This window comes from Salmo trutta, chromosome 23 (genome assembly GCF_901001165.1).
Source record: "Salmo trutta chromosome 23, fSalTru1.1, whole genome shotgun sequence".
In the NCBI taxonomy this organism is placed as follows: Eukaryota; Metazoa; Chordata; class Actinopteri; order Salmoniformes; family Salmonidae; genus Salmo; species Salmo trutta.
Window position 1 is genome coordinate 505,430 of NC_042979.1, and position 22,563 is coordinate 527,992.

General features: G+C 42.1%; 1 protein-coding gene across 3 annotated transcripts in view; it reads left to right on the forward strand.

Moving 5' to 3' along the window:
* The window catches only part of LOC115159074 (AF4/FMR2 family member 1), a 79,559-nt gene that overhangs the window by 52,531 nt on the left and 4,465 nt on the right, over positions 1–22,563 (forward strand). For all 3 annotated transcript variants that reach the window (XM_029708444.1, XM_029708445.1, XM_029708446.1), the window contains 7 exons: positions 5,275–5,506; positions 5,699–5,787; positions 16,248–16,311; positions 16,434–16,570; positions 18,242–18,313; positions 18,508–18,601; positions 18,856–18,896. In XM_029708444.1, coding sequence (XP_029564304.1) covers positions 5,275–5,506; positions 5,699–5,787; positions 16,248–16,311; positions 16,434–16,570; positions 18,242–18,313; positions 18,508–18,601; positions 18,856–18,896 — 729 coding nt within the window. The remainder of the gene's footprint in view (positions 1–5,274; positions 5,507–5,698; positions 5,788–16,247; positions 16,312–16,433; positions 16,571–18,241; positions 18,314–18,507; positions 18,602–18,855; positions 18,897–22,563) is intronic.

The following is a 22,563-nucleotide window of genomic DNA, read 5'->3' on the forward strand; positions in this document are numbered from 1 at the left end:
TCAGGGTTAGTTTGGCAGCTGGGGTAAAAGAGGAAACCAAGTCTAGATTTAACTTTTAGCCTGCAGCTTTAATATGTGCTGAGAGAAGGACAGTGTACCGTCGAGCCATACTCCCAAGTACTATTATGAGGTGACTACCTCAAGCTCTAAACCCTCAGAGGTATTAATCACACCTGTGGGGAGAGGGGCATGCTTCTTACCAAACCACATGGCCTTTGTTTTGGAGGTGTTAAGAACAAGGTTAAGGGCAGAGAAATCTTGTTGGACAGTAAGAAAGCTTTGTTGTAGAGCATTTAACACAACATCCAGGGAGGGGCCAGCTGGGTATAAGACTGTATCATCTGCATATAAGTGGATGAGAGAGCTTCCTACTGCCTGAGCTATGTTGTTGATGTAAATTGAGAAGAGTGTGTGGCCTAGGCTTGAGCTTTGGGATACACCCTTAGTGACAGGCAGTGGCTGAGATGGCAGATGTTCTGACTTTATACACTGCACTCTTTGAGACAGGTAGTTAGCAAACCATTCCAAAGACCCCTCAGAGACACCAATACTTCTTAGCTGGCCCACAAGAATGGAATGGTCTACAGTATTAAAAGCTTTGGCCAAGTCAATAAAAATAGCAGCACAACATTGCTTAGAATCAAGGGCAATGGTGACATCATTGAGGACCTTTAAGGTTGCAGTGACACATCCATAACCTGAGCAGACACCAGATTGCATACCAAAGAGAATACTATACACATCAAGAAAGCCAGTCAGTTGTGTTTTTCAACACTTTTGATAAACAGCAAAATAGAAGTCAGCTTGATCTTCCCCTTAAGGTGCAGTTCTCTCTCTGTGGGTCAAACCCCAAGAAGTTCTGGAACGGCTAAAGACCTAGAGAATAAAACCTCACAGATGCCCATGTCCCTTAATGTTGATGTTGTTACTGACAAGAAGCACATGGCTGAGCTTTTTAAAATCCCCATTTCATTAAGTCTGGATTCCTATTTGACTCAGCCATGCCTCCTTGCCCGTCCAACATTTCCTCATCCCCCACCCCTTCTAATGCGACTTGCCCTAATGCGACTTGCCCTGATGCTCCTCTCTCTTTTCCCCCTGCCCCGCTACAAAGTTTCTCCCTGCAGGCGGTCACTAAGTCCGAGGTGCTAAAGGAGCTCCTTAAACTTGACCCCCAAAGAAACATCTGGGTCAGATGGTTTAGACCCTTTCTTCTTTAAGGTTGCTGCCCCTATAAATTGCCAAGCCCATCTCTGACCTTTCTAACGTTTTTCTCCATTCTCGGGAGGTTCCCATTGCTTGGAAGGCAGCCACGGCTCGTCCTTTATTTAAAACTTCTTATGGCTCAAATCCCGTTAACGGGATTGATTTGACAACATCCGGTGAAATGGCAGAGCGCCTAATTCAAATTTAAATTACTATAAATATTAAACTTTCATGAAATCACACATGCAATACACCAAATTAAAGCTACACTTGTTGTTAATCCAGCCAACGTGTCAATTTCAAAAAGGCTTTACGGCGAAAGCAAACAATGCTATTATCTGAGGATAGCACCCCACCAAACACAGACAATCATAATTCAACCCGCCAGGCGCAACACAAAACTCTGAAATAAAGATATAATTTATGCCTTATCTTTGACGAGCTTCTTCTGTTGGCACTCCAATATGTCCCATGAACATCCTTTTGTTCGATTAATTCCGTCATTATATATCCAAAATGTAAATTTATTTGTCGCAAAATGACTACAAAATATCTCATAAGTTACCTGTAATCTTTGTTCAAACATTTCAAACAACTTTCCTAATACAACTTTAGGTATTTTTTATGTAAATAATTGATAAAATTTAAGACGGGATAAACTGCGTTCAATACCGGAGGAAAACAAAGTGGAGCGTGCTTTCATGTCACGCGCCTCAACCACAACAGTACACTTCACTCGACCCTCGTTCTGAACAAGGCTACTACTTCATTACACAAAGGAAAAACATCAACCAATTTCTAAAGACTGTTGACATCCAGTGGAAGCGATAGGAACTGCAAGCAACTGCCCTAGATTCCCATTGAAAAGAGTTACCTCAACAACAACAAAAATTCCTGGATGGTTTGTCCTCTGGGTTTCGCCTGCCAAATAAGTTCTGTTATACTCAGACATCATTCAAACAGTTTTAGATACTTCAGAGTGTTTTCTATCGAAATCTACGAATAATATGCGTATCCTAGCTTCTGGGCCTGAGTAGCAGGCAGTTTACTTTGGGCACGCTTTTCATCCGGATGTGAAAATACCGCCCCCTAGCCTAGAGAAGTTAACCTTTATCAAACCACACTGTCCGATTTCAAAAAGGCTTTACAGCAAAAGCAAAACATTAGATTATGTCAGCAGAGTACCCAGCCATAAATAATCAGACACCCATTTTTCAAGCTAGCATATAATGTCACATAAACCCAAACCACAGCTAAATGCAGCACTAACCTTTGATGATCTTCATCAGATGACAATCTTAGGACATTATGTTATACAATACATGCATGTTTTGTTCAATCAAGTTCATATTTATATCAAAAACCAGCTTTTTACATTAGCATGTGACGTTCAGAACTAGCATACCCCCCGCAAACTTCCGGGGAATTTACTAACAATTTACTAAATTACTCACGATAAACGTTCACAAAAAGCATAACAATTATTTTAAGAATTATAGATACAGAACTCCTCTATGCACTCGATATGTCCGATTTTAAAATGGCTTTTCGGTGAAAGCACATTTTGCAATATTCTGAGTAGATAGCCCGGCATCACAGGGCTAGCTATTTAGACACCCAGCAAGTTTAGCCTTCACCAAACTCCGATTTACTATTAGAAAAGTTTGATTACCTTTCCTGTTCTTCGTCAGAATGCACTCCCAGGACTTCTACTTCAATAACAAATGTTGGTTTGGTCCAAAATAATCCATAGTTATGTTCCAACAGCGGCGTTTTGTTCGTGCGTTCAAGACACTATCCGAATGGTAAATAAGGGTCACGCGCACGGCGCATTTCGTGACAAAAGATTTCTAAATATTTCATTACCGTACTTCGAAGCATGTCAACCGCTGTTTAAAATCAATTTTTATGCCATTTTTCTCGTAAAAAAGCGATAATATTCCGACCGGGAATCTGCAATTAGGTAAACAGACGAAAGAAAATACAGCATGGGGTCGACTCGGGCACACGCCTAAGCCCTTTGTCCTCTGATCGGCCACTTGGCAAAGGCGATAATGTGTTTCAGCCAGAGGCTACCTCGATAACGTTCAGCTTTTTCCCGGGCTCTGAGAGCCTATGGGAGCCGTAGGAAGTGTCACGTTACAGCTAAGATCCTCACTCTTAAATAAACAGAGACAAGAAGAACGACACCTTGTCAGACAGGCCACTTCCTGCATGAAATCTTCTCAGGTTTTTGCCTGCCATATGAGTTCTGTTATACTCACCGACACCATTCAAACAGTTTTAGAAACTTTAGGGTGTTTTCTATCCAAAGCCAATAATTATATGCATATTCTAGTTACTGGGCAGGAGTAGTAACCAGATTAAATCGGGTACGTTTTTTATCCGGCCGTGTAAATACTGCCCCCTAGCCCTAACAGGTTAAGGGCAGTCAGGTCTGGGGAGAACCAAGGGCTATATCTGTTCCTGGTTCTAAATTTCTTGAAAGGGGCATGCTTATTTAACATGGTGAGGAAGGCATTTTTTTAAAATAACCAGGCATCCTCTACTGACGGGATGAGGTCAATATCCTTCCAGGATACCAGGGCCAGGTCGATTAGAAAGGCTTGCTCGTTGAAATGTTTCAGGGAACGTTTGACAGTGATGAGTGGAGGTCGTTTGACCGCTGACCCATTACGGGTGCAGGCAATGAGGCAGTGATCGCTGAGATCTTGGTTGAAAACAGCAGAGGTGTATTTAGGGGCACGTTGGTTAAGATGATATCTATGAGGGTGCCAGTGTTTGCGGCTTTGGGGTTGTACCTGGTGGGTTCATTAATAATTTGTGTGAGATTGAGGGCATCAAGCTTGGATTGTAGGATGGCTGGGGTGTTAAGCATGTCCCAGTTTAGGTCACCTAGTAGCACGAGCTCTGAAGATAGATGGGGGGCAATCAGTTCACATATGGTGTCCAGAGCACAGCTAGGGGCCGAGGGGGGTCTATAGCAGGCGGCAACGGTGAGAGACTTGTTTTTGGAGAGGGGGATTTTTAAAAGTAGAAGTTCAAATTGTTTTGGTACAGACCTGGATAACAGGACAGAACTCTGCAGGCTATCTCTGCAGTAGATTGCAACACCGCCCCCTTTGGTCGTTCTATCTTGTCTGAAAACGTTGTAGTTAGGGATGAAGATTTCAGAGTTTTTGGTGGACTTCCTAAGCCAAGATTCAGACACAGCTAGGACATCCGGGTTGGCAGAGTGTGCTAAAGCAGTGAATAAAACACACTTAGGGAGGAGGCTTCTAATGTTAACATGCATGAAACCAAGGTTATTACAGTTACAGAAGTCATCAAAAGAGAGCACCTGGGGAATAGGAGTGGAGCCTGGGGAGTAGGAGGAAGATCTCTCTTGCTGAAAAAGGTTATAACCAGAAAGGTTAAAATCAGTATTCAAAACACTCTTTCTTAACCACGTCTCAGTAATCACCAACACATCTGGATTGGAACTGTGAACCCACACTTTCAATTGATCCATTTTAGGTAATACGCTTCTAGTGTTAACGTGCAGAAAACCCAGGCTTTTACCAGAGCAGAAATTAGTGAAACATAAGATACTTTCATTACAGGAAGCAGGTTCATTTTAATGGACATTACTGTTCACCAAAGAATGTTTGGTTCTAAAACCAATCTTCAGGAATGTTGTGTAGCCTAATCACCAAAAATACTGACATAAGCAAAATTGCTTCAGTAAGAGGAGGACAATATAGGTGTCTGTAATTTCTGGTTTATCATCCCAGCTCTAGTTAGTGTTGTCGTCTATCAAATTGTATAGGCTACCTTGCTCTCAATTTTTTTTTTACCACGGTGGCAACAATTACGCAGCGGCACAATATAACGGGGTCATTCCGTCACATTTTTTAACACCTTTTGAAAACTGAAGATTTTAAATCAGAATGTAAGACTTTTTAAGGACCCACCGACACCCTGCTGACTTGACTGGGCATTATCCTATCAGAGTAGAAAGTCCCCTTTCACAGTATCTTCCTCTGTCTCATTCTGATCTAACTTGCCATCTGGCCTTTTCTCTCACAGGATGCCCAAGAACCCTGGAGAGGAGAAGGAGAGGAAGCGGTCTAAGAAGGGGGCTTCTGTCCCTCTGAAAGACCCTGGGAAAGAGCCGGGGGGGCACAAGCGGCATGCAGGGGAGGCCCCAGAGCCCAACGCTGCCTCAGCAGCCAAAAGCAGGGACAGGGAGGCCTCCACCCCCGTCAAACACAAGAAGGGCACTGGGAAACGACACACAGAGCATTCCAAGACTGGCAAGGCAAGAGATTTGATTCAATATGTATGTTATATGTGAAATTAAGTCACACATCGGAGGGTTGCTTCAGCAGGTGCGTCAGAAGTGTTAGATGTTATTCAAAGGAAGAAGCTCAGTATTTATCATTAATTGCCTGTATAAAGGTTATCTGAAATAGGTGTTGATACACTGTCTCCTCTGTGGTTTTGTCTGAAGGCCCCCAAGAGCAGCTTTGCCTTCTCTGTGCCTGCCCAGCCCACCAGGGGTTCCCTGTCCTCCAGACCCCTGCTCAAGGTCGAGGACAGGTAAGATTCCTTCCGTTTGTCATTATATATACTGTGCTGTGAAAGAACCATTTTTTTCCCCCCCCCGTTCTTATTTTTTCTACTTTTTGTTATCAATGTTATCAGATCTTCAACCAAAACCTAATATTAGATAAAGGGAACCCGAGTGAACAAATAACACAACAATTACATACTTATTTCATAAGCAAAGTTATACACCTTATGCCCCTGTGTGAAAAAATGGTTTCCCCCTTACATTCAATAAATGGCTTAGCTGCAGTGTTTCCAGCCAAATGCTTCCTGTAGTTGATCAGTCTCTCTTATTTTGACCCACTCTTCCATGCAGAACTGCTTTAAGTCAGCGACATTTGTTGGTTTTAAAGCATGAACTGCTCGTTTCAAGTCCTGCCACATCTCAATTGGGATTAGGTCTGGACTTTGACTAGGCCATTCCAGAACTTCAAATTTGTTGCTTTTTAAACGTTTTATGTAGACTTGATTGTGTGTTTTGGATCATTCTTGCTGTATGACCCAGCTGCGCTTCAGCTCACAGACGGATGGCCTGACATTCTCCTGTAGAATTCTCTGATACAGAGCAGAATTCATGGTTCATTCTATTAAGGCATGTCGTCCATGTCCTGAGCAGCAAAGTATCCCCAAACCATCACACTACCACCACCATTAATGGCGCCCGAGGGGATGGCTGCCGTTTTACGGGCTCCTAACCAACTATGGTATTTTGTGTTTTTTCACATTGTAACTTATTTTGTACATAATGTTGCTGCTATCAACTCGTATGCCCGAAAAGAGCTTCTGGGATATCAGACTAGTGATTACACACCTCGAACTGGACAAAGATTTTTTTCTTTGACCTTTCTGGGACATGTGGGACGCTAGCGTCCCGCGGGACACACTGCCAACCCGCGGGACACACTGCCAACAGCCAGTGAAATAGCAGGGCGGCAAATTCAAAACAACAAAAATCTCATAATTCAAATTTCTCAAACATACAACTATTATATCCCATTTTAAAGATACACTTCTCGTTAATCCAACCACATTGTCCGATTTCAAAAATATGCTTTACGGCGAAAGCATAACATTAGATTATGTTAGGACAGCGCCTAAACAAGAAAAACCACACAGCCATTTTCCAAGCAAGGAGAGGCGTCACAAAAACCAGAAATACAGCTAAAATTAATCACTAACCTTTGATCTTCATCAGATGACACTCCCAGGACTCAATGTTACACACTACATGTATGTTTTGTTCGATAAAGTTCATATTTATATCCATAAACCCCATTTTACATTGGCGCGTGATGTTCAGAAATGTTTTGCCTCCCAAAACCTCCAGTGAATGAGCACATCAATTTACAAAAATACTCATCATAAACATTGATAAAATTTACAACAGTTATTGAAAGAATTATAGATTCACTTCTCCTTAATGCAACCGCTGTGTCAGATTTCAAAATAGCTTTACGGCGAAAGCACATTGTTCAATATTCTGAGTACAGAGCTCAGCCATCAAAGCAAGCGAAACAGTTGCCCGCAAGTTCTGGAGTCAACAAAACTCAGAAATAGTATTATAAATCTTCACTTACCTTTGCTGATCTTCGTCGGAATGCACTCCCAGGACTCCCACTGCCACAAGAAATGTTTGTTTTGTTCGATAAACTCCACTCCGTTTTGTTCGTGCATTCAGATCACTATCCAAAGGCAAAATGCGAGAGCGCAAAACCAGAGACGAAAAGTCAAAATGTTCCATTACCGTTCGTAGACACATGTCAAACGATGTTTACAATCAATCCTTAGGGTCTTTTTAACATAAATCTTCGATAATATTCCAACCGGACAATAGCGTATTCATTACAGAGGAAAAAGGAACGGTGCGCCTGCATACCCGCGCAGTAAACAACTCCCAGGCTTGAGACAGCTCTTATTCTCTCCCCAGTAACAGTAGAAGCATGAAACAAGGTTCTAAGGACTGTTGACATCTAGTGGAAGCCTTAGGAAGTGCAAAATGACCTCACAGACACTGTAGTTTGGATAGGCAATCACTTGAAAAACTACAAACCACTTCCTGGTTGGATTTTGCCTGCCATATGAGTTCTGTTATACTCACAGACATCATTCAAACAGTTTTAGACACTTCAGAGTGTTTTCTATCCAAATCTACTAATAATATGTGTATCCTACCTTCTGGGCCCGAGTAGCAGGCAGTTTAATTTGGGCACGTCGTTCATCTGAATTTCTGAATACTGCCCCCGTCACTAAAAAGTTAATGAGTCCAACGCGAAAGATATACTGCTTCTCCGAGAACCGGCCAAATCCCAGTCATTCGCGTGAAGAAAAGGCGGAAATACAGGGTGCGGAGATCGGTGTGCCTTGTGAGTAATTCGTCAGCAAGTGGGTAACCCACCATCCGTTCTATTGGCCAACGTACAATCACTGGATGATCTCAGTTCTAGACTATCCTGCCAACAGGACATTAAAAACTGTAATATCGCATGTTTCACTGAGTCGTGGCTGAACGACGACACGGATAATATACAGTTGGCTGGGTTTTCCGTGCATCGGCAGGACAGAACAGCTACGTCTGGTAAGACTAGGGGTGGGGGTGTTGGTCTATTGGTAAATAATAGCTGGTGTCTCGAGGTATTGCTCGCCTGAGGTAGAGTACCTCATCATAAGCTGTAGAGTTTATCTATATTTACCACCACAAAAGAATGCTGGAACTAATACCCACTCAACGAGCTATAGAAGGCCATAAGCAAACATGAAAATGCTCATCCAGAAGTGGTGCTCCTAGTGGCCGGGGACTTTAATGCAGGCAAACTTAAATCCGTTTTACCTCATTTCACCCAGCATGTTACATATGCAACCAGAGGAAAAAATACTCACACACAGACTCATACAAAGCTCTCCCTCACTCTCCATTTGGCAAATCTGACCATAATTATATCCTCCTGATTCCTGCTTACAAGCAAAAACTAAAGCAGGAAGTACCAGTGACTCACTCAATACGGAAGTGGTCAGATGCTACGCTACAGGACTGTTTTGCTAGCACAGACTGGAATATGTTCTGGAATTCATCCAATGGCATTGAGGAGTATACCACCTCAGTCACCGGTTTCAATAATAAGTGCATCGACAGAGTCGTCCCCACAGTGACCGTACATACCAGAAGCTATGGATTACTAGCAACATCTGCACTGAGCTAAAGGCTAGAGCTGCCACTTTCAAGGAGTGGGACACTAATCCAGATGCTTAGCTGGATTTCTTCTATGCCCTCAAAAGAACCATAAAACAGGCAAAGCACCAATACAGGACTAAGATTGAATCCTACAACACCAGCTCTGATGCTCGTCGGATGTGGCAGGGCTTGCAAACTATTATGGACTACAAAGTGAAGCCCAGCCGCGAGCTGCCCAGGGTGGTGTGCCTACCAGATGAGTGAAATGCATTTTATGCTCGCTTTGAGGCAAGCAACACTGAAACATGCATGAGAGCACCAGCTGTTCCGTACGACTGTGATCACGCTCTCCATAGCCGATGTGAGCAAGACCTTTTTAAACAGGTCAACATTCACAAGGCCGCGGAGCCAGACGTATTACCAGAGTGTTTACTCGGAGCATGCGCGGACCAACTGGCAAGTGTCTTTACTGACTCCCTGACCGAGTCTGTAATACTTAAATGTTTAAAGCAGACCACCATAGTCCCTGTGCCCAAGAAAGTGAAGGTAACCTGCCTAAATGATTACCGCCCGTAGTACTTACATTGGTAGCCATAGAGTGCTTTGAAAGGCTGGTCATCAACACCATCATCCCGGAAACCCTAGACCCACTCCAATTTGCGTACCGCCCCAAAAGATCCACAGATGACGCAATCTCAATCGTACTCCACAATGCCCTTTCCCACCTGGACAAAAGGAACACCTATGTGAGAATGTTGTTCATTGACTACAGTTCAGCGTTCAACACAATAGTGCCCACAAAGCTCATAACTAAGCTAAGCACCCTGGAACTAAACACCTCCCTCTGCAACTGGAGCCTGGACTTCTTGATGGGGCGCCCCTGGGTTGTAAGGGTAGGCAACAACACATCTGCCACGCTGATCCTCAACAGGGGGGCCCTACAGGGGTGCGTGCTTAGTCCCCTCTTGTAGTCCCTGTTCATTCACAACTACATGGCCAAGCACGACTCCAATACTATCATTAAGTTTACTGACGACACAACAGTGATAGGCCTGATTACCGACAACAATGAGACAGCCTTTAGGGAGGAGGTCAGAGACCTGGCAGTGTGGTACCAGGACAAGATCCTCTCCCTCAACGTGAGCAAGACAAAGGAGCTGATTGTGGACTATAGAAAAGGAGTGCCGAACAGGCCCCATTCACATCGCGCTGTAGTGGAGCGTTTCGAGAAATTCTCAGGGTCCACATCACCAACAATCATTGTCCAAACACACCAAGACAGTAGTGAAGAGGGCACAACAACACCTTTTCCCCCCTGGGAGACTGAAAAGATTTGGCATGGGTCCCCAGATCCTCAACGTTCTGCAGCAGCACCCTCGAGAGCATCCTGACCTGTTGCATCACCGCCTGGTATGGCAACTGCTCAGCATCTAACCGTAAGGCAATACAAAGGGTAGTGCATACGGCCCAGTACAGCACTGGGGCCAAGCGTCCTGCCATCCAGGACCTACAGTTGAAGTCGGAAGTTTACATACACCTTAGCCAAATACATTTAAACTCAGTTTCACAATTCCTGACATTTAATCCTAGTAAAAATTCCCTGTTTTAGGGCAGTTAGGATCACCACTTTATTCTAAGAATGTGAAATGTCAGAATAATAGTAGTGATTTATTTCAGCTTTTATTTCTTTCATCACATTCCCAGTGGGTCAGAAGTTTACATACACTCAGTTAGTATTTGGTAGCATTGCCTTTACATTGTTTAACTTGGGTCAAACGTTTCGGGTAGCCTTCCACAAGCTTTGCACAAAGTTGGGTGAATTTTGGCCCATTCCTCCTGACAGAGCTGGTGTAACTTAGTTAGATTTTTAAGCCTCATTGCTCGCACACGCTTTTTCAGATTTGCCCACACATTTTCTGTAGGATTGAGGTCAGGGCTTTGTGATGGCCACTCCAATACCTTGACTTTGTTGTTCTTAAGTTATTTTGCTTGGGGTCATTGTACATTTTTATTTATTTATTTTTATTTTATTTCACCTTTATTTAACCAGGTTGGCAAGTTGAGAACAAGTTCTATTTACAATTGCGACCTGGCCAAGATAAAGCAAAGCAGTTCGACAACATACAAAAACACAGAGTTACACATGGAGTAAAACAACATACAATCAATGATACAGTAGACAAAAATAAGACTATATACAATGTGAGCAAATGATGTGAGATAAGGGAGGTAAAGGCAAAAAAGGCCATGGTGGCAAAAATAAATAAAGTATAGCAAGTAAAACACTGGAATGGTAGATTTATAATTTGAAGAAAGTTCAAAGTTAAAATATAAATAATAGCAAAGGAGCAAAATAATAAATTAAATAAATAAATACAGTAGGGGAAGAGGTAGTAGTTTGGGCTAAATTATAGATGGGCTATGTACAGATGCAGTGATCTGGGAGCTGCTCTGATAGCTGGTGCTTAAAGCTAGTGAGGGAGATAAGTGTTTCCCGTTTCAGAGATTTTTGTAGTTCGTTCCAGTCATTGGCAGCAGAGAACTGGAAGGAGAGACGACCAAAGGAGGAGTTGGCTTTAGGGGTGCTGGAGCGCGTGCTACAGGTGGTTGCTGCTATGGTGACCAGTGAGCGGAGATAAGGGGGGACTTTACCTAGCAGGGTCTTGTAGATGACCTGGAGCCAATGTGCTTGGCGACGATTATGAAGCGAAGGCCAGCCAACGAGAGCGTACAGGTCGCAGTGGTGGGTAGTATATGGGGCTTTGGTGACAAAACGGATGGCACTGTGATAGACTGCATCCAGTTTGTTGAGTAGGGTATTGGAGGCTATTTTGTAAATGACATCGCCGAAGTCGAGGATTGGTAGGATGGTCAGTTTTACGAGGGTATGTTTGGCAGCATGAGTGAAGGATGCTTTGTTTCATAATAGGAAGCCAATTCTAGACTTAAGTTTGGATTGGAGATGATTGATGTGAGTCTGGAAGGAGAGTTTACAGTCTAACCAGACACCTAGGTATTTGTAGTTGTCCACAAATTCTAAGTCAGAACCGTCCGGAGAAGTGATGCTGGACAGGGGGGCAGGTGCAGGCAGCGATCGGTTGAAGAGCATGCATTTAGTTTTACTTGTGTTTAGGAGCAGTTGGAGACCACGGAAGGAGAGTTGTATGGCATTGAAGCTCGTCTGGAGGGTTGTTAACACAGTGTCCAAAGAAGGGCCAGAAGTATACAGAATGGTGTCGTCTGCGTAGAGGTGGATCAGAGATTCACCAGCAGCAAGAGCGACATCATTGATGTATACAGAAAAAAGAGTTGGCCCAAGAATTGAACCCTGTGGTACCCCCATAGAGACTGCCAGAGGTCCGGAGAGCAGGCCCTCCGATTTGACACACTGAACTCTATCAGAGAAGTAGTTGGTGAACCAGGCGACGCAATCGTTTGAGAAACCAAGGCTACTGAGTCTGCCGATGAGGATGTGGCGATTAACAGAGTCAAAAGCTTTGGCCAGGTCAATGAATACGGCAGCACAGTATTGTTTCTTATCGATGGCGGTTACGATGTTGTTTAGGACCTTGAGCGTGACTGAGGTGCACCCATAACCAGCTCTGAAACCAGATTGCATAGCGGAAGGAATTTGGGAGACCCATTTGCGGCCATGTCTTTAACTTCCTGACTGATATGTTGAGATGTTGCTTCAATATATCCACATCATTTTCCATCCTCATGATGCCATCTATTTTGTGAAGTGCACCAGTCCCTCCTGCAGCAATGCACCCCCACAATATGATGCTGCCACCCCCGTTCTTCACGGTTGGGATGGTGTTGTTCGGCTTGCAAGCCTCCCCCTTTTTCCTCCAAACATAACAATGGTCATTATGGCCATTTCTCCAATAACTACGATCTTTGTCCCCATGTGCATTTGTTTTGGAGCAGTGGCTTCTTCCTTGTTGAACGGCCTTTCAGGTTATGTCGATATAGGACTCGTTTTACTGTGGATATAGATACTTTTGTACCTGCTTCCTCCAGCATCTTCACAAGGTCCTTTGCTGTTGTTCTGGGATTGAGTTACACTTTTCACACCAAAGTACGTTCATCTCTAGGAGACAGAACGCGTCTCCTTCCTGAGCGCTGTGACGGCTGCATGGTCCCATGGTGTTTATACTTGGGTACTATTGTTTTTACAGATGAAGTTGGTACCTTCAGGTGTTTGGAAATTGCTCCCAAGGATGAACCAGACTTGTGGAGGTCTACAATTGTTTTTCTGAGGTCTTGGCTGATTGCTTTTGATTTTCCCATGATGTCAAGCAAAGAGGCACTGAGTTTGAAGGTAGGCCTTGAAATACATCCACAGGTACACCTACAAATCACTCAAATGATGTCAATTAGCCTATCAGAAGCTTCTAAAGCCATGACATCTTTTTCTGGAATTTCAAAGCTGTTTAAAGGCACAGTCAACTTAGTGTATGTAAACTTCTGACCCACTGGAATTGTGATAACAGTGAATTATAAGTGAAATAATCTGTCTGTAAACAGTTGTTGGAAAAATTACTTGTGTCATGCACAAAGTAGATGTCCTAACTGACTTGCCAAAACTATAGTTTGTTAACAAGAAATTTGTGGAGTGGTTGAAAAAATGGTTTTAATGACTCCAACCTAAGTGTATGTAAACTTCCGATTTCAACTGTGTATATAGTAGATGGTGTCAGAGGAATGTCCCCAAAAACTATCTGACTCTAGTCCAGTACCGCACAGCAAGTGGTACTGGAGCGCCAAGTCTGTCCAAAAGGCTTTGTAACAGCATCTACCTCAAGCCATAAGATTGCTGAACATTTAAACAAATGGCCACCCGGACAATTTAAATTAACCCCCACACACACTGCTGCTACTCGCTGTTCATTATCTATGCATAGTCACTTCACCCCTACCTACATGTACAAATTACCTCAACTAACCTGTACCCCCCCGCTCATTGACTCGGTACCGGTACCCGGAACCTGTATATAGCCTCGTTTATTGGTATTTTGTGTTATTTAAAAATATATATATATATATATATATATATACTTGTAGTTTATTTCGTAAATATTTTCTTAACTCATTTTCTTGAACTGCATTGTTGGTTCAGGGCTTGTAAGTAAGCATTTCACGGTAAGGTCTGCACCTGTTATATTCGGCGCATGTGACAAATACAATTTGATTTGACCATGCTTGACCATTGGTATAAGGTTCTTACTGTGGAATGCAGAGTTTGATTTTCGCCAGGCATAATGTCTATAAGCTGAAGCGCAGCTGGGTCATGCAGCAAGACAATGATCCAAAACACACAATCAACAATCAAGCAACAAATTTGAAGTTTTGGAATGGCCTAGTCAAAGCACAGACCTAATCCCAATTGAGATGTGGCAGAACTTGAAACGAGCAGTTCATGCTTGAAAACCCATAAATGTTGCTGACTCAAGGTAGTTCTGCATGCAAGAGTTTGACAAAATTGCTCTACAGCGATGTGAGAGACTGATCAACAACTACAGGAAGCATTTGGTTGCAGTCGTTGCAGCTAAAGGTGTCACACTCAGTAACTGGTTGTAAGGGGGCAATTGTGTTTTCACACAGGGGAATTGGGTGTTGCATAACTTAATATCAATTCATAAAAAATATTTTTTGTTTTTGTGAACTCAGGTTTCCTTTATCTAATATTTGCTTTTGGTTGAAGATCTGATAATATTCAGTATCTAAAATGTAACCCTAACCCAAAAATAGAGAAAATCAGAAAGGGGGCAAATACTTTTTCACAGCACTGAGTGGCCATTTCTCCCATATCTCTATGGGGTGTTGTGGGTAATAAATAGCAAAAAAAGGAGGAAAATTTCTTTTTTTTTCAGGACCCTGTCTTTCAAAATCCAAATAATTTCACCGTTCTTCATTGTAAAGGGTTTAAACACTGTTCCCATGCTTGTTCTTTGAACCAAACAATGAATGAACATGCACCTGTGGAATGGTCGTTAAGACACTAACAGCTTACAGACGGTAGGCAATTAAGGTCACAGTTATAAAAACTTAGGACACTAAAGAGCCCTTTCTACTGACTCTGAAAAACACCAGAAGAAAGATGCCCAGGGTCCCTGCTTATCTGCGTGAATGTGCCTTAGGCATGCTGCAAGGAGGCATGAGGACTGCAGATGTGGTCTGGGCAATAAATTGCAATGTCTGTACTGTGAGACGCCTAAGACAGCGCTACAGGGAGACAGGAAAGACAGCTGATCGTCCTTGCAGTGGCAGACCACGTGTAACAACACCTGCACAGGATCGGTACATCTGAACATCACACTTGCGGGACAGGTACAGGATGGCAACCACAACTGCCCGAGTTACACCAGGAATGCACAATCCCTCCATCAGTGCTCAGACTGTCCGCAATAGGCTGAGAGAGGCTGGACTGAGGGCTTGTAGGCCTGTTGTAAGGCAAGTCCTCACCAGACATCACCGGCAACAACGTTGCCTATGGGCACAAACCCACCGTCGCTGGACCAGACAGGACTGGCAAAATGTGCTCTTCACTGACGAGTCACGGTTTTGTCTCACCAGGGGTAATGGTCGGATTCACGTTTATCGTCGAAGGAATGAGCGTTACACCGAGGCCTGTACTTTGGCGCGGGATCGATTTGGTCATTGCAGGCAATCTCAACGCTGTGCGTTACAGGGAAGACATCCTCCTCCCTCATGTGTTACCCTTCCTGCAGGCACACCCTGACATGACCCTCCAGCATGACAATGCCACCAGCCATACAGCTCATTCTGTGCATGATTTCCTGCAAGACAGGAATGTCAGTGTTCTGCCATGGCCAGCAAAGAGCCCGGCTCTCAATCCCATTGAGCACATCTGGGACCTGTTGGATTGGAGAGTGAGGGCTAGGGCCATTCCCCTCAGAAATGTCCGGGAACTTGTTTGTGCCTTGGTGGAAGAGTGGGGTAACATCTCACAGCAAGAACTGGCAAATCTGGTGCAGTCCATGAGGAGGAGATGCACTGCATTACTTAATGCTGCTGGTGGCCACACCAGATACTGACTGTTACTTTTGATTTTCACCCCCCCTTTGTTCAGGGACACATTATTCCATTTCTGTTAGTCACATGTCTGTGGAACTTGTTCAGTTTGTCTGTTGTTGAATCTGCTATGTTCATACAAATATTTACACATGTTAAGTTTGCTGAAAATAAACGCAGTTGACAGTGAGAGGACGTTTCTTTTTTTGCTGAGTTTATATACCCCTGTTCCTGCCACCCACAGGCAGCACCCAGTGGAGTATCATATGAAGGAAGCCAAAAAACTCAAGCACAAAGCAGATGCCACGGTAATAGTCCTGTTTTTACTCTCCCGTTTTCTCTCATTCTCTCTCAATTCAGTATTTTTCTTTCACTTGTGACAATCTCAATGGATTCTAAACCAAGGTCTGTGCATTTTTGTTTACTGTAGTCTGATAAGGTTGGCAAAGCTTTCAACTACCTCGATGCTGCCATGTCCTTTGTGGAGAGCGGCATCGCTATGGAAACCGATCCCCAGACCCCGAAGTCGGCATATACGATGTTCGCTGAAACCTTGGATTTGATAAGGTAAGCAGCCCAAACAATATGTACTAGATGGAGCACCTTAGCTGCAATGAGTAGGGGTGGGCATTTTAAATATTTTCAGGTATGAATAATAAGACATTTTTGGGGGATATCCAGATAGTTGTAAAACACGTTTTTTTTGTGACTTTATTTAAACTTAGACACTTGTTTGCTGTGCAGCCTGCGCGACTCAGAGGATGGTCAGGGCCCGATGGTTTGTGTGAGACAGGAGGGAGAGTGAGAAAAAAAATGCCACTGACTCGTGCTAGTTAGATAACATATGGCATTTACAAGTTTGTCTGTCATCCCATCTGGCAGTGGCTGTCTTTACTGCATCAAATTGATTTAAAGAAGAGACGATGGCCAGATGTCAGCTAGCTAGGCTAGTTGAGGCCATTTTGCTGCGCTCCCCGTCCTTTTCTACAACTCCATTCAGATTAAACCTGTCGGTTGCTCCTGCTAGCCTATTCCTTCTCATTTAGCTAACTTAATTCCAGAATTGTAATTCCATTTTGCATGAAATTAGAGGTCTACCACTACAAATTGCTACACATAGGAGCCTCTGACTATAGTGCCAACAAGCTACACATGTAAAACCTGTGTAGGTTATATGGTATGTCTTTTAATGGGGTGCACGTCATAGAAACTACATTCAAAAGTTTGTTTTATTCAATTAAGAATTTCACGGATGTATCAAAAATGAAATACAGAAATCTAATTTACGTACAGAACCTGTCAAAAGTTTGGACACCTACTCATTCCAGGATTTTTCATTATTTCTACTATATTCTACATTGTAGAATAATAGTGAAGACATCAAAACTACGAAATAACACATATGGAATTATGTAGTAACCAAAAAAGTGTTACAAATCAAAATATATTTTATATTTGCAATTCTTCAAAATGTCCACCTTTTGACTTGACTGCTTTGCACACTCTTGGCATTCTCTCAACCAGCTTCAATTAACAGATGTGCTTTGTTAAAAGTTAATTTGTGGAATTTCTTTCCTCCTTAATGCTTTGGAGCCAATCAGTTGTGTTGTGACACGGTAGGGGTGGTATACAGAAGATAGCCCTATTTGGTAAAAGACCAAGTCCATATTATGGCAAGACAATATTTTGCTCAGGGCCTCCAAAAGGCCTACTCTGATTACATGTGTGGGTATGGATGAGGCAACGAGCCACTGCGACCCCTCATGATGAGTTCCTTTTTTTTTGTGAGCCCCCACCGCTATCAAAGTTTCCCATCCCTGCTCTACAGACTATCAGTAACATTTCAAAAAATCGACTAACCCTAGCTCTAAGCCTTATCCTAACTCTTATTCTAAACCTAACCATAACTTTAGCAAGCAGTGGCTTATCAACAAATATTTTTTTATGTAACCTTTATTTAACTAGACGAGTCGGTTAAGAACAAATTGTTATTTACAATGATGGCCTACCGTCATTGATAGTATGACCTTCTGTAGAGCATCAATATCCAAATAAAGTGTGACCCAAAAATGTATGAAACAATCTAATTATTAAGTAATCACTCTATGAAGTACTTTACCCTCCACTTCTGATTGTCATAACAAAATGTGGGTATGTGGTCTAGGACAGGATGTGAAACTCACCTTTGCGTTTCCTGTGCTTTTTCTAGTTTTTTAAATGCCACCTCTACTCTTTCAGGTTCATACTGAAACTGAAGGGTTCTGTGGACCACTCTGCCCCTGTTACAGACAAGGATTTTACAATTTTATGGTAACTAGATAACCAGAACCCTACTATATGTAATAGATACCCTGCTACACCACACAATAGTTTACTATAGTTCTGTTAAATGTAACATAAATGTCAAGTAGTGGCACTTTGGATCCATTTTACCTCAAGTCAGTGAAATGAAGTATTCCTGCAGAGGATTATGAGAATGTAACCTTTTTGTTATTGTCTGTCAGTATGAGGTGCCAGTCCCTTCTACAGATGGCCATGTTTCGCTACAAAAGAGAAACAGCACTTAAGTATTCAAGGACCCTCACGGATCATTTCAAGGTAGGCTTCAAGGATCACGTGTTGGTCCTTTGTTTCTGCATGTCTTTGTGTGTGTAGTGTACACACATTCACTGGAAAATAAATGGCAGCGACATTCTGAGCACACAACTAGTTGAGTTCTTGGATTACTATTGAGTAATCAAAAGTATGTTTGTGTGTAAATTCAAATGAATATCAAATTGTCAATGTGTGTAGAGACATGGTTAAATAGCAAATGAGTTTGACTGAATTGGATCTTAAATTCTCTCTTTCAGAGCTCCTCCAAGTCTGCAGCTCCCTCCCAATGTGTCTCAAAGTAAGTATTTTACCTAGTGTTTGTCTTCTGCTCAGCCTTTTCCCTTTGTGTGTCCTGTCTCCTGCTTTAGCATTTAGTCAGAATTATTAGTGTTAGGTTGATTTCCTGTACAAACTATTTCTCTCATAGGGTGTCCAATCAAACACATATTTTGACCAATGAGTAAAATAACCTCATGTCTATATCATCATCCATTCAGAAGTTATTGGAGTTTTTACCCTTGTAGGAAGGCTAACATTAGGGTGACTAAATCAATGGAGGCTAGGGGGGGGAGTGGTAAAAAATCTGGATAATAGCAACTTTCTTCTCTAATACGGAGGACATATAAGAATATAGAGATGCTAGACATCGATTTTTAGACATGACATGTATTTTCATATTTTAGTATACCCTTTTCATATTAATGTGAAATTCCTGTTATTTTTTTGAAGATATCAAATTGTATTGGTTCGTACACAAATTATTTTGCAGATGTTATCGCAGGTGCAGTGAAATACTTATGTTTCTAGTTCCAACAGAGTAATCCACCTGAGTAAATACATGTTAGAAACGCCTTTGGCTGTGTTTACAGCTGTGAGTCTGTTTTGGGTAAGTCTCTTAAGGGCTTTGCACACCTGGGCTGTGCAATATTTGTCCATTATTCTTTTTTTAAATTCTTCAAAGTCTGTCAAGTTGGTTGTTGATCATTGCTAGACAGACATTTTTAAGTCTTGCCATAGTTTCAAGCAAAACTGTAACTAGGCCATTTAGGAGCATTCAATCTCCTCTTGGTAATCAACTCCAGTGTAAATTTGTAATCAACTCCAGTGTAAATTTGGCCTTGTGTTTTAGTTTATTGTCCTGCTGAAAGGTGAATTTCTCACCCAGTATCTGTTGGAAAGCAGACTAAACCAGTCTTTCCTCTATGATTTTGCATGTGCTTAGCTCCATTGTTTCTTTCTGTCTTGAAAAACTCCCCAGTCCTTGCTGTTGACAAGCATACCGATAACATGATGCAGCCACCATCATGCTTGAAAATATGAAGAGGGGTACTCTGTCACGTGTTGTTGGATTTTCTCCAAACATTAAAAGTTACTTTCTTTGCTGCATTTTTTTTGAAGTATTACTATTAGCGTCTTGTTGCAAACAGGGTGCATGTTTTGGAATATTTGTAATCTGTAAAGGCTTCCTTTTTTCAGTCTGTCATTTAGGTGAAAATTGTGGAATAACTACAATGTTGATCCATCCTCAGGAGAAAACTATCACAGCCATTAAACTCTGTAACTGTTTTAAAATCACCGTTGGCCTCATGGTGAAATCCCTGAGCGGTTCCCTTAGGAAGGACACCTGTAGCTTTGTAGTGACTGGGTCTAATGATACACCGTCCAAATCCTAATTAATAACTTTACCATGCTCAAAGATATGTTCAGTGTATGGTTTTGTTTATTTTTACCCAATCTGCCAATCAGAGCGAGTTATTGGAAAACCTCTCTGGTCTTTTTGGTTGAATCTGTGCTTGAAATTCAGTACTCGACTGAGGGACCGTTCAGATAATTGTATGTGTGGGGTACAATCTTATTAGTAATTCAAATACCATGTTAACCACTATTATTTCACACAGTGAATCCATGCATCTTATGTGATCGGAAAGCAAATTTATACTCCTGAACTTATTTAGGCTTGCCATAACAAAGGGGTTGAATACATATTGACTCAAGACATTTAATCGTTTCATTTTTTATTAATTTGTAAAAAAAAAAATCTAAAACCAAAATTCCACTTTAGCATTATTGGGTATTTTCTATAGATCAGTGAAACAAAATCTCAATTTAATACATTTTTAATTCAGACTGTAACCCAACAAAATGTGGAAAAGTTTTTTTGTGAATGAATAGAAAAGGTGTGTGTACAGCAGTAGTTATATTTTTATTTTACCGTTATTTTACCAGGTAAGTTGACTGAGAACACATTCTCATTTACAGCAACGACCTGGGGAATAGTTACAGGGGAGAGGAGGGGGATGAATGAGCCAATTGTAAGCTGGGGATGATTAGACAGCCGTGATGGTATGAGTGCCAGATTGGGAATTTAGCCAGGACACCGGGGTTAACACCCCTACTCTTACGATAAGTGCAATGGGATCTTTAATGACCTCAGAGAGTCAGGACACCCGTTTAACGTCCCATCCGAAAGACGGCACCCTACACAGGGCAGTGTCCCCAATCACTGCCCTGGGGCATTGGGATATTTTTTAGACCAGAGGAAAGAGTGCCTCCTACTGGCCCTCCAATACCACTTCCAGCAGCATCTGGTCTCCCATCCAGGGTCTGACCAGGACCAACCCTGCTTAGCATCAGAAGCAAGCCAGCAGTTGGATGCAGGGTGGTATGCTGCTGGCTGATATTGACTAGAATACAAAAATATGAAAGTGTTGGTCCGTCCCATGTTTCATGAACTTAAATAAAATATCCTAGAAATTGTGCACAAATTTGTTTACATCCCTGTTAGTGAGCATTTCTCCTTTGCCAAGATAATCCATCCACCTGACAGGTGTGGCAAGAAGAGGATTAAACAGTGTGATCATTACACAGGTGCACCTTGTGCTGGGGACAATAAAAGGCCACTCTAAAATGTGCAGTTTTGTAAAACAACATGTCTCAGGGTGTCAAGTTTTGTGGGAGTGTGCAGGAATATTGACTGCAGGAATGTCCACCAGAGCTATTGTCAGAGAATTGAATGTTGAACAAAGCTGAAAATGTTCAATTTCTTCCATGGCCTACATACTCAGACATGTCACCCATTGAGCAGTTTGGGATGCTCTGGATCAATGTGTACTACAGCTTGTTCCAGTTCCCGCCAATATCCAGCAACACCGCATAGCTATTGAATAGGAGTGGGACAACATTCCACAGGCCACATCAACAGCCTGATCAACTCTATGCAAAATAGATGATTAGTGCTGCATGAGGCACCAGATACTGACTGGTTTTCTGATCCACACGCTTATTTTCTTACGCATCTGTTGGTCACAGATATCTTATCTGTATTCCCAGTCAAATGGAATCCATAGATTAGGGCCTAATGCATTTATTTCAGTTGACTGATTTCCTTTATATGAACTGTAACTCAGTAAAATCTTTGAAATTGTTGCATGTTGGGTTTTATATTTTTGTTTAGTATACATATGAAGTGGGTAAAGCAGTATGTAAACATGATTAAAGTGAACAAACAAGCATATCTCTGTGAAATGTCAACGGAGCAAGCTTTTTATTTTCAAAGCCTTTTACATTTATTTCAGCTCGCGTCATGTTAATTTAACTTTTTGCGCCTCGCGGAAACAACTTTGCAGACGACCACCACAACGTCAAATCCTCAAAGAATGCTGCGAGAAAGCGGCAGCGCTTTGTCAACAGAGCTCGGTGCTTATTAGGTCACAAAATCTAACTTTTTGTATATAATGTTAATAATATGTTAGACCGCACTGAATGATTCAGAACATGAAGAGTCATATTTGTCTTGGTAACATTTATTTTATAACATAAGGAAGTTGAATTTTCATCACCAAAGCAAATTTTCACCCACTGGGGAATCAATTGAGTACTTTGACAACTGCTTAAATAAAAAAGGCTTTATAAGTAACGTAACATTACAGAACCTTTTTGTTTTTGATTCAGAAGTTAATATATCC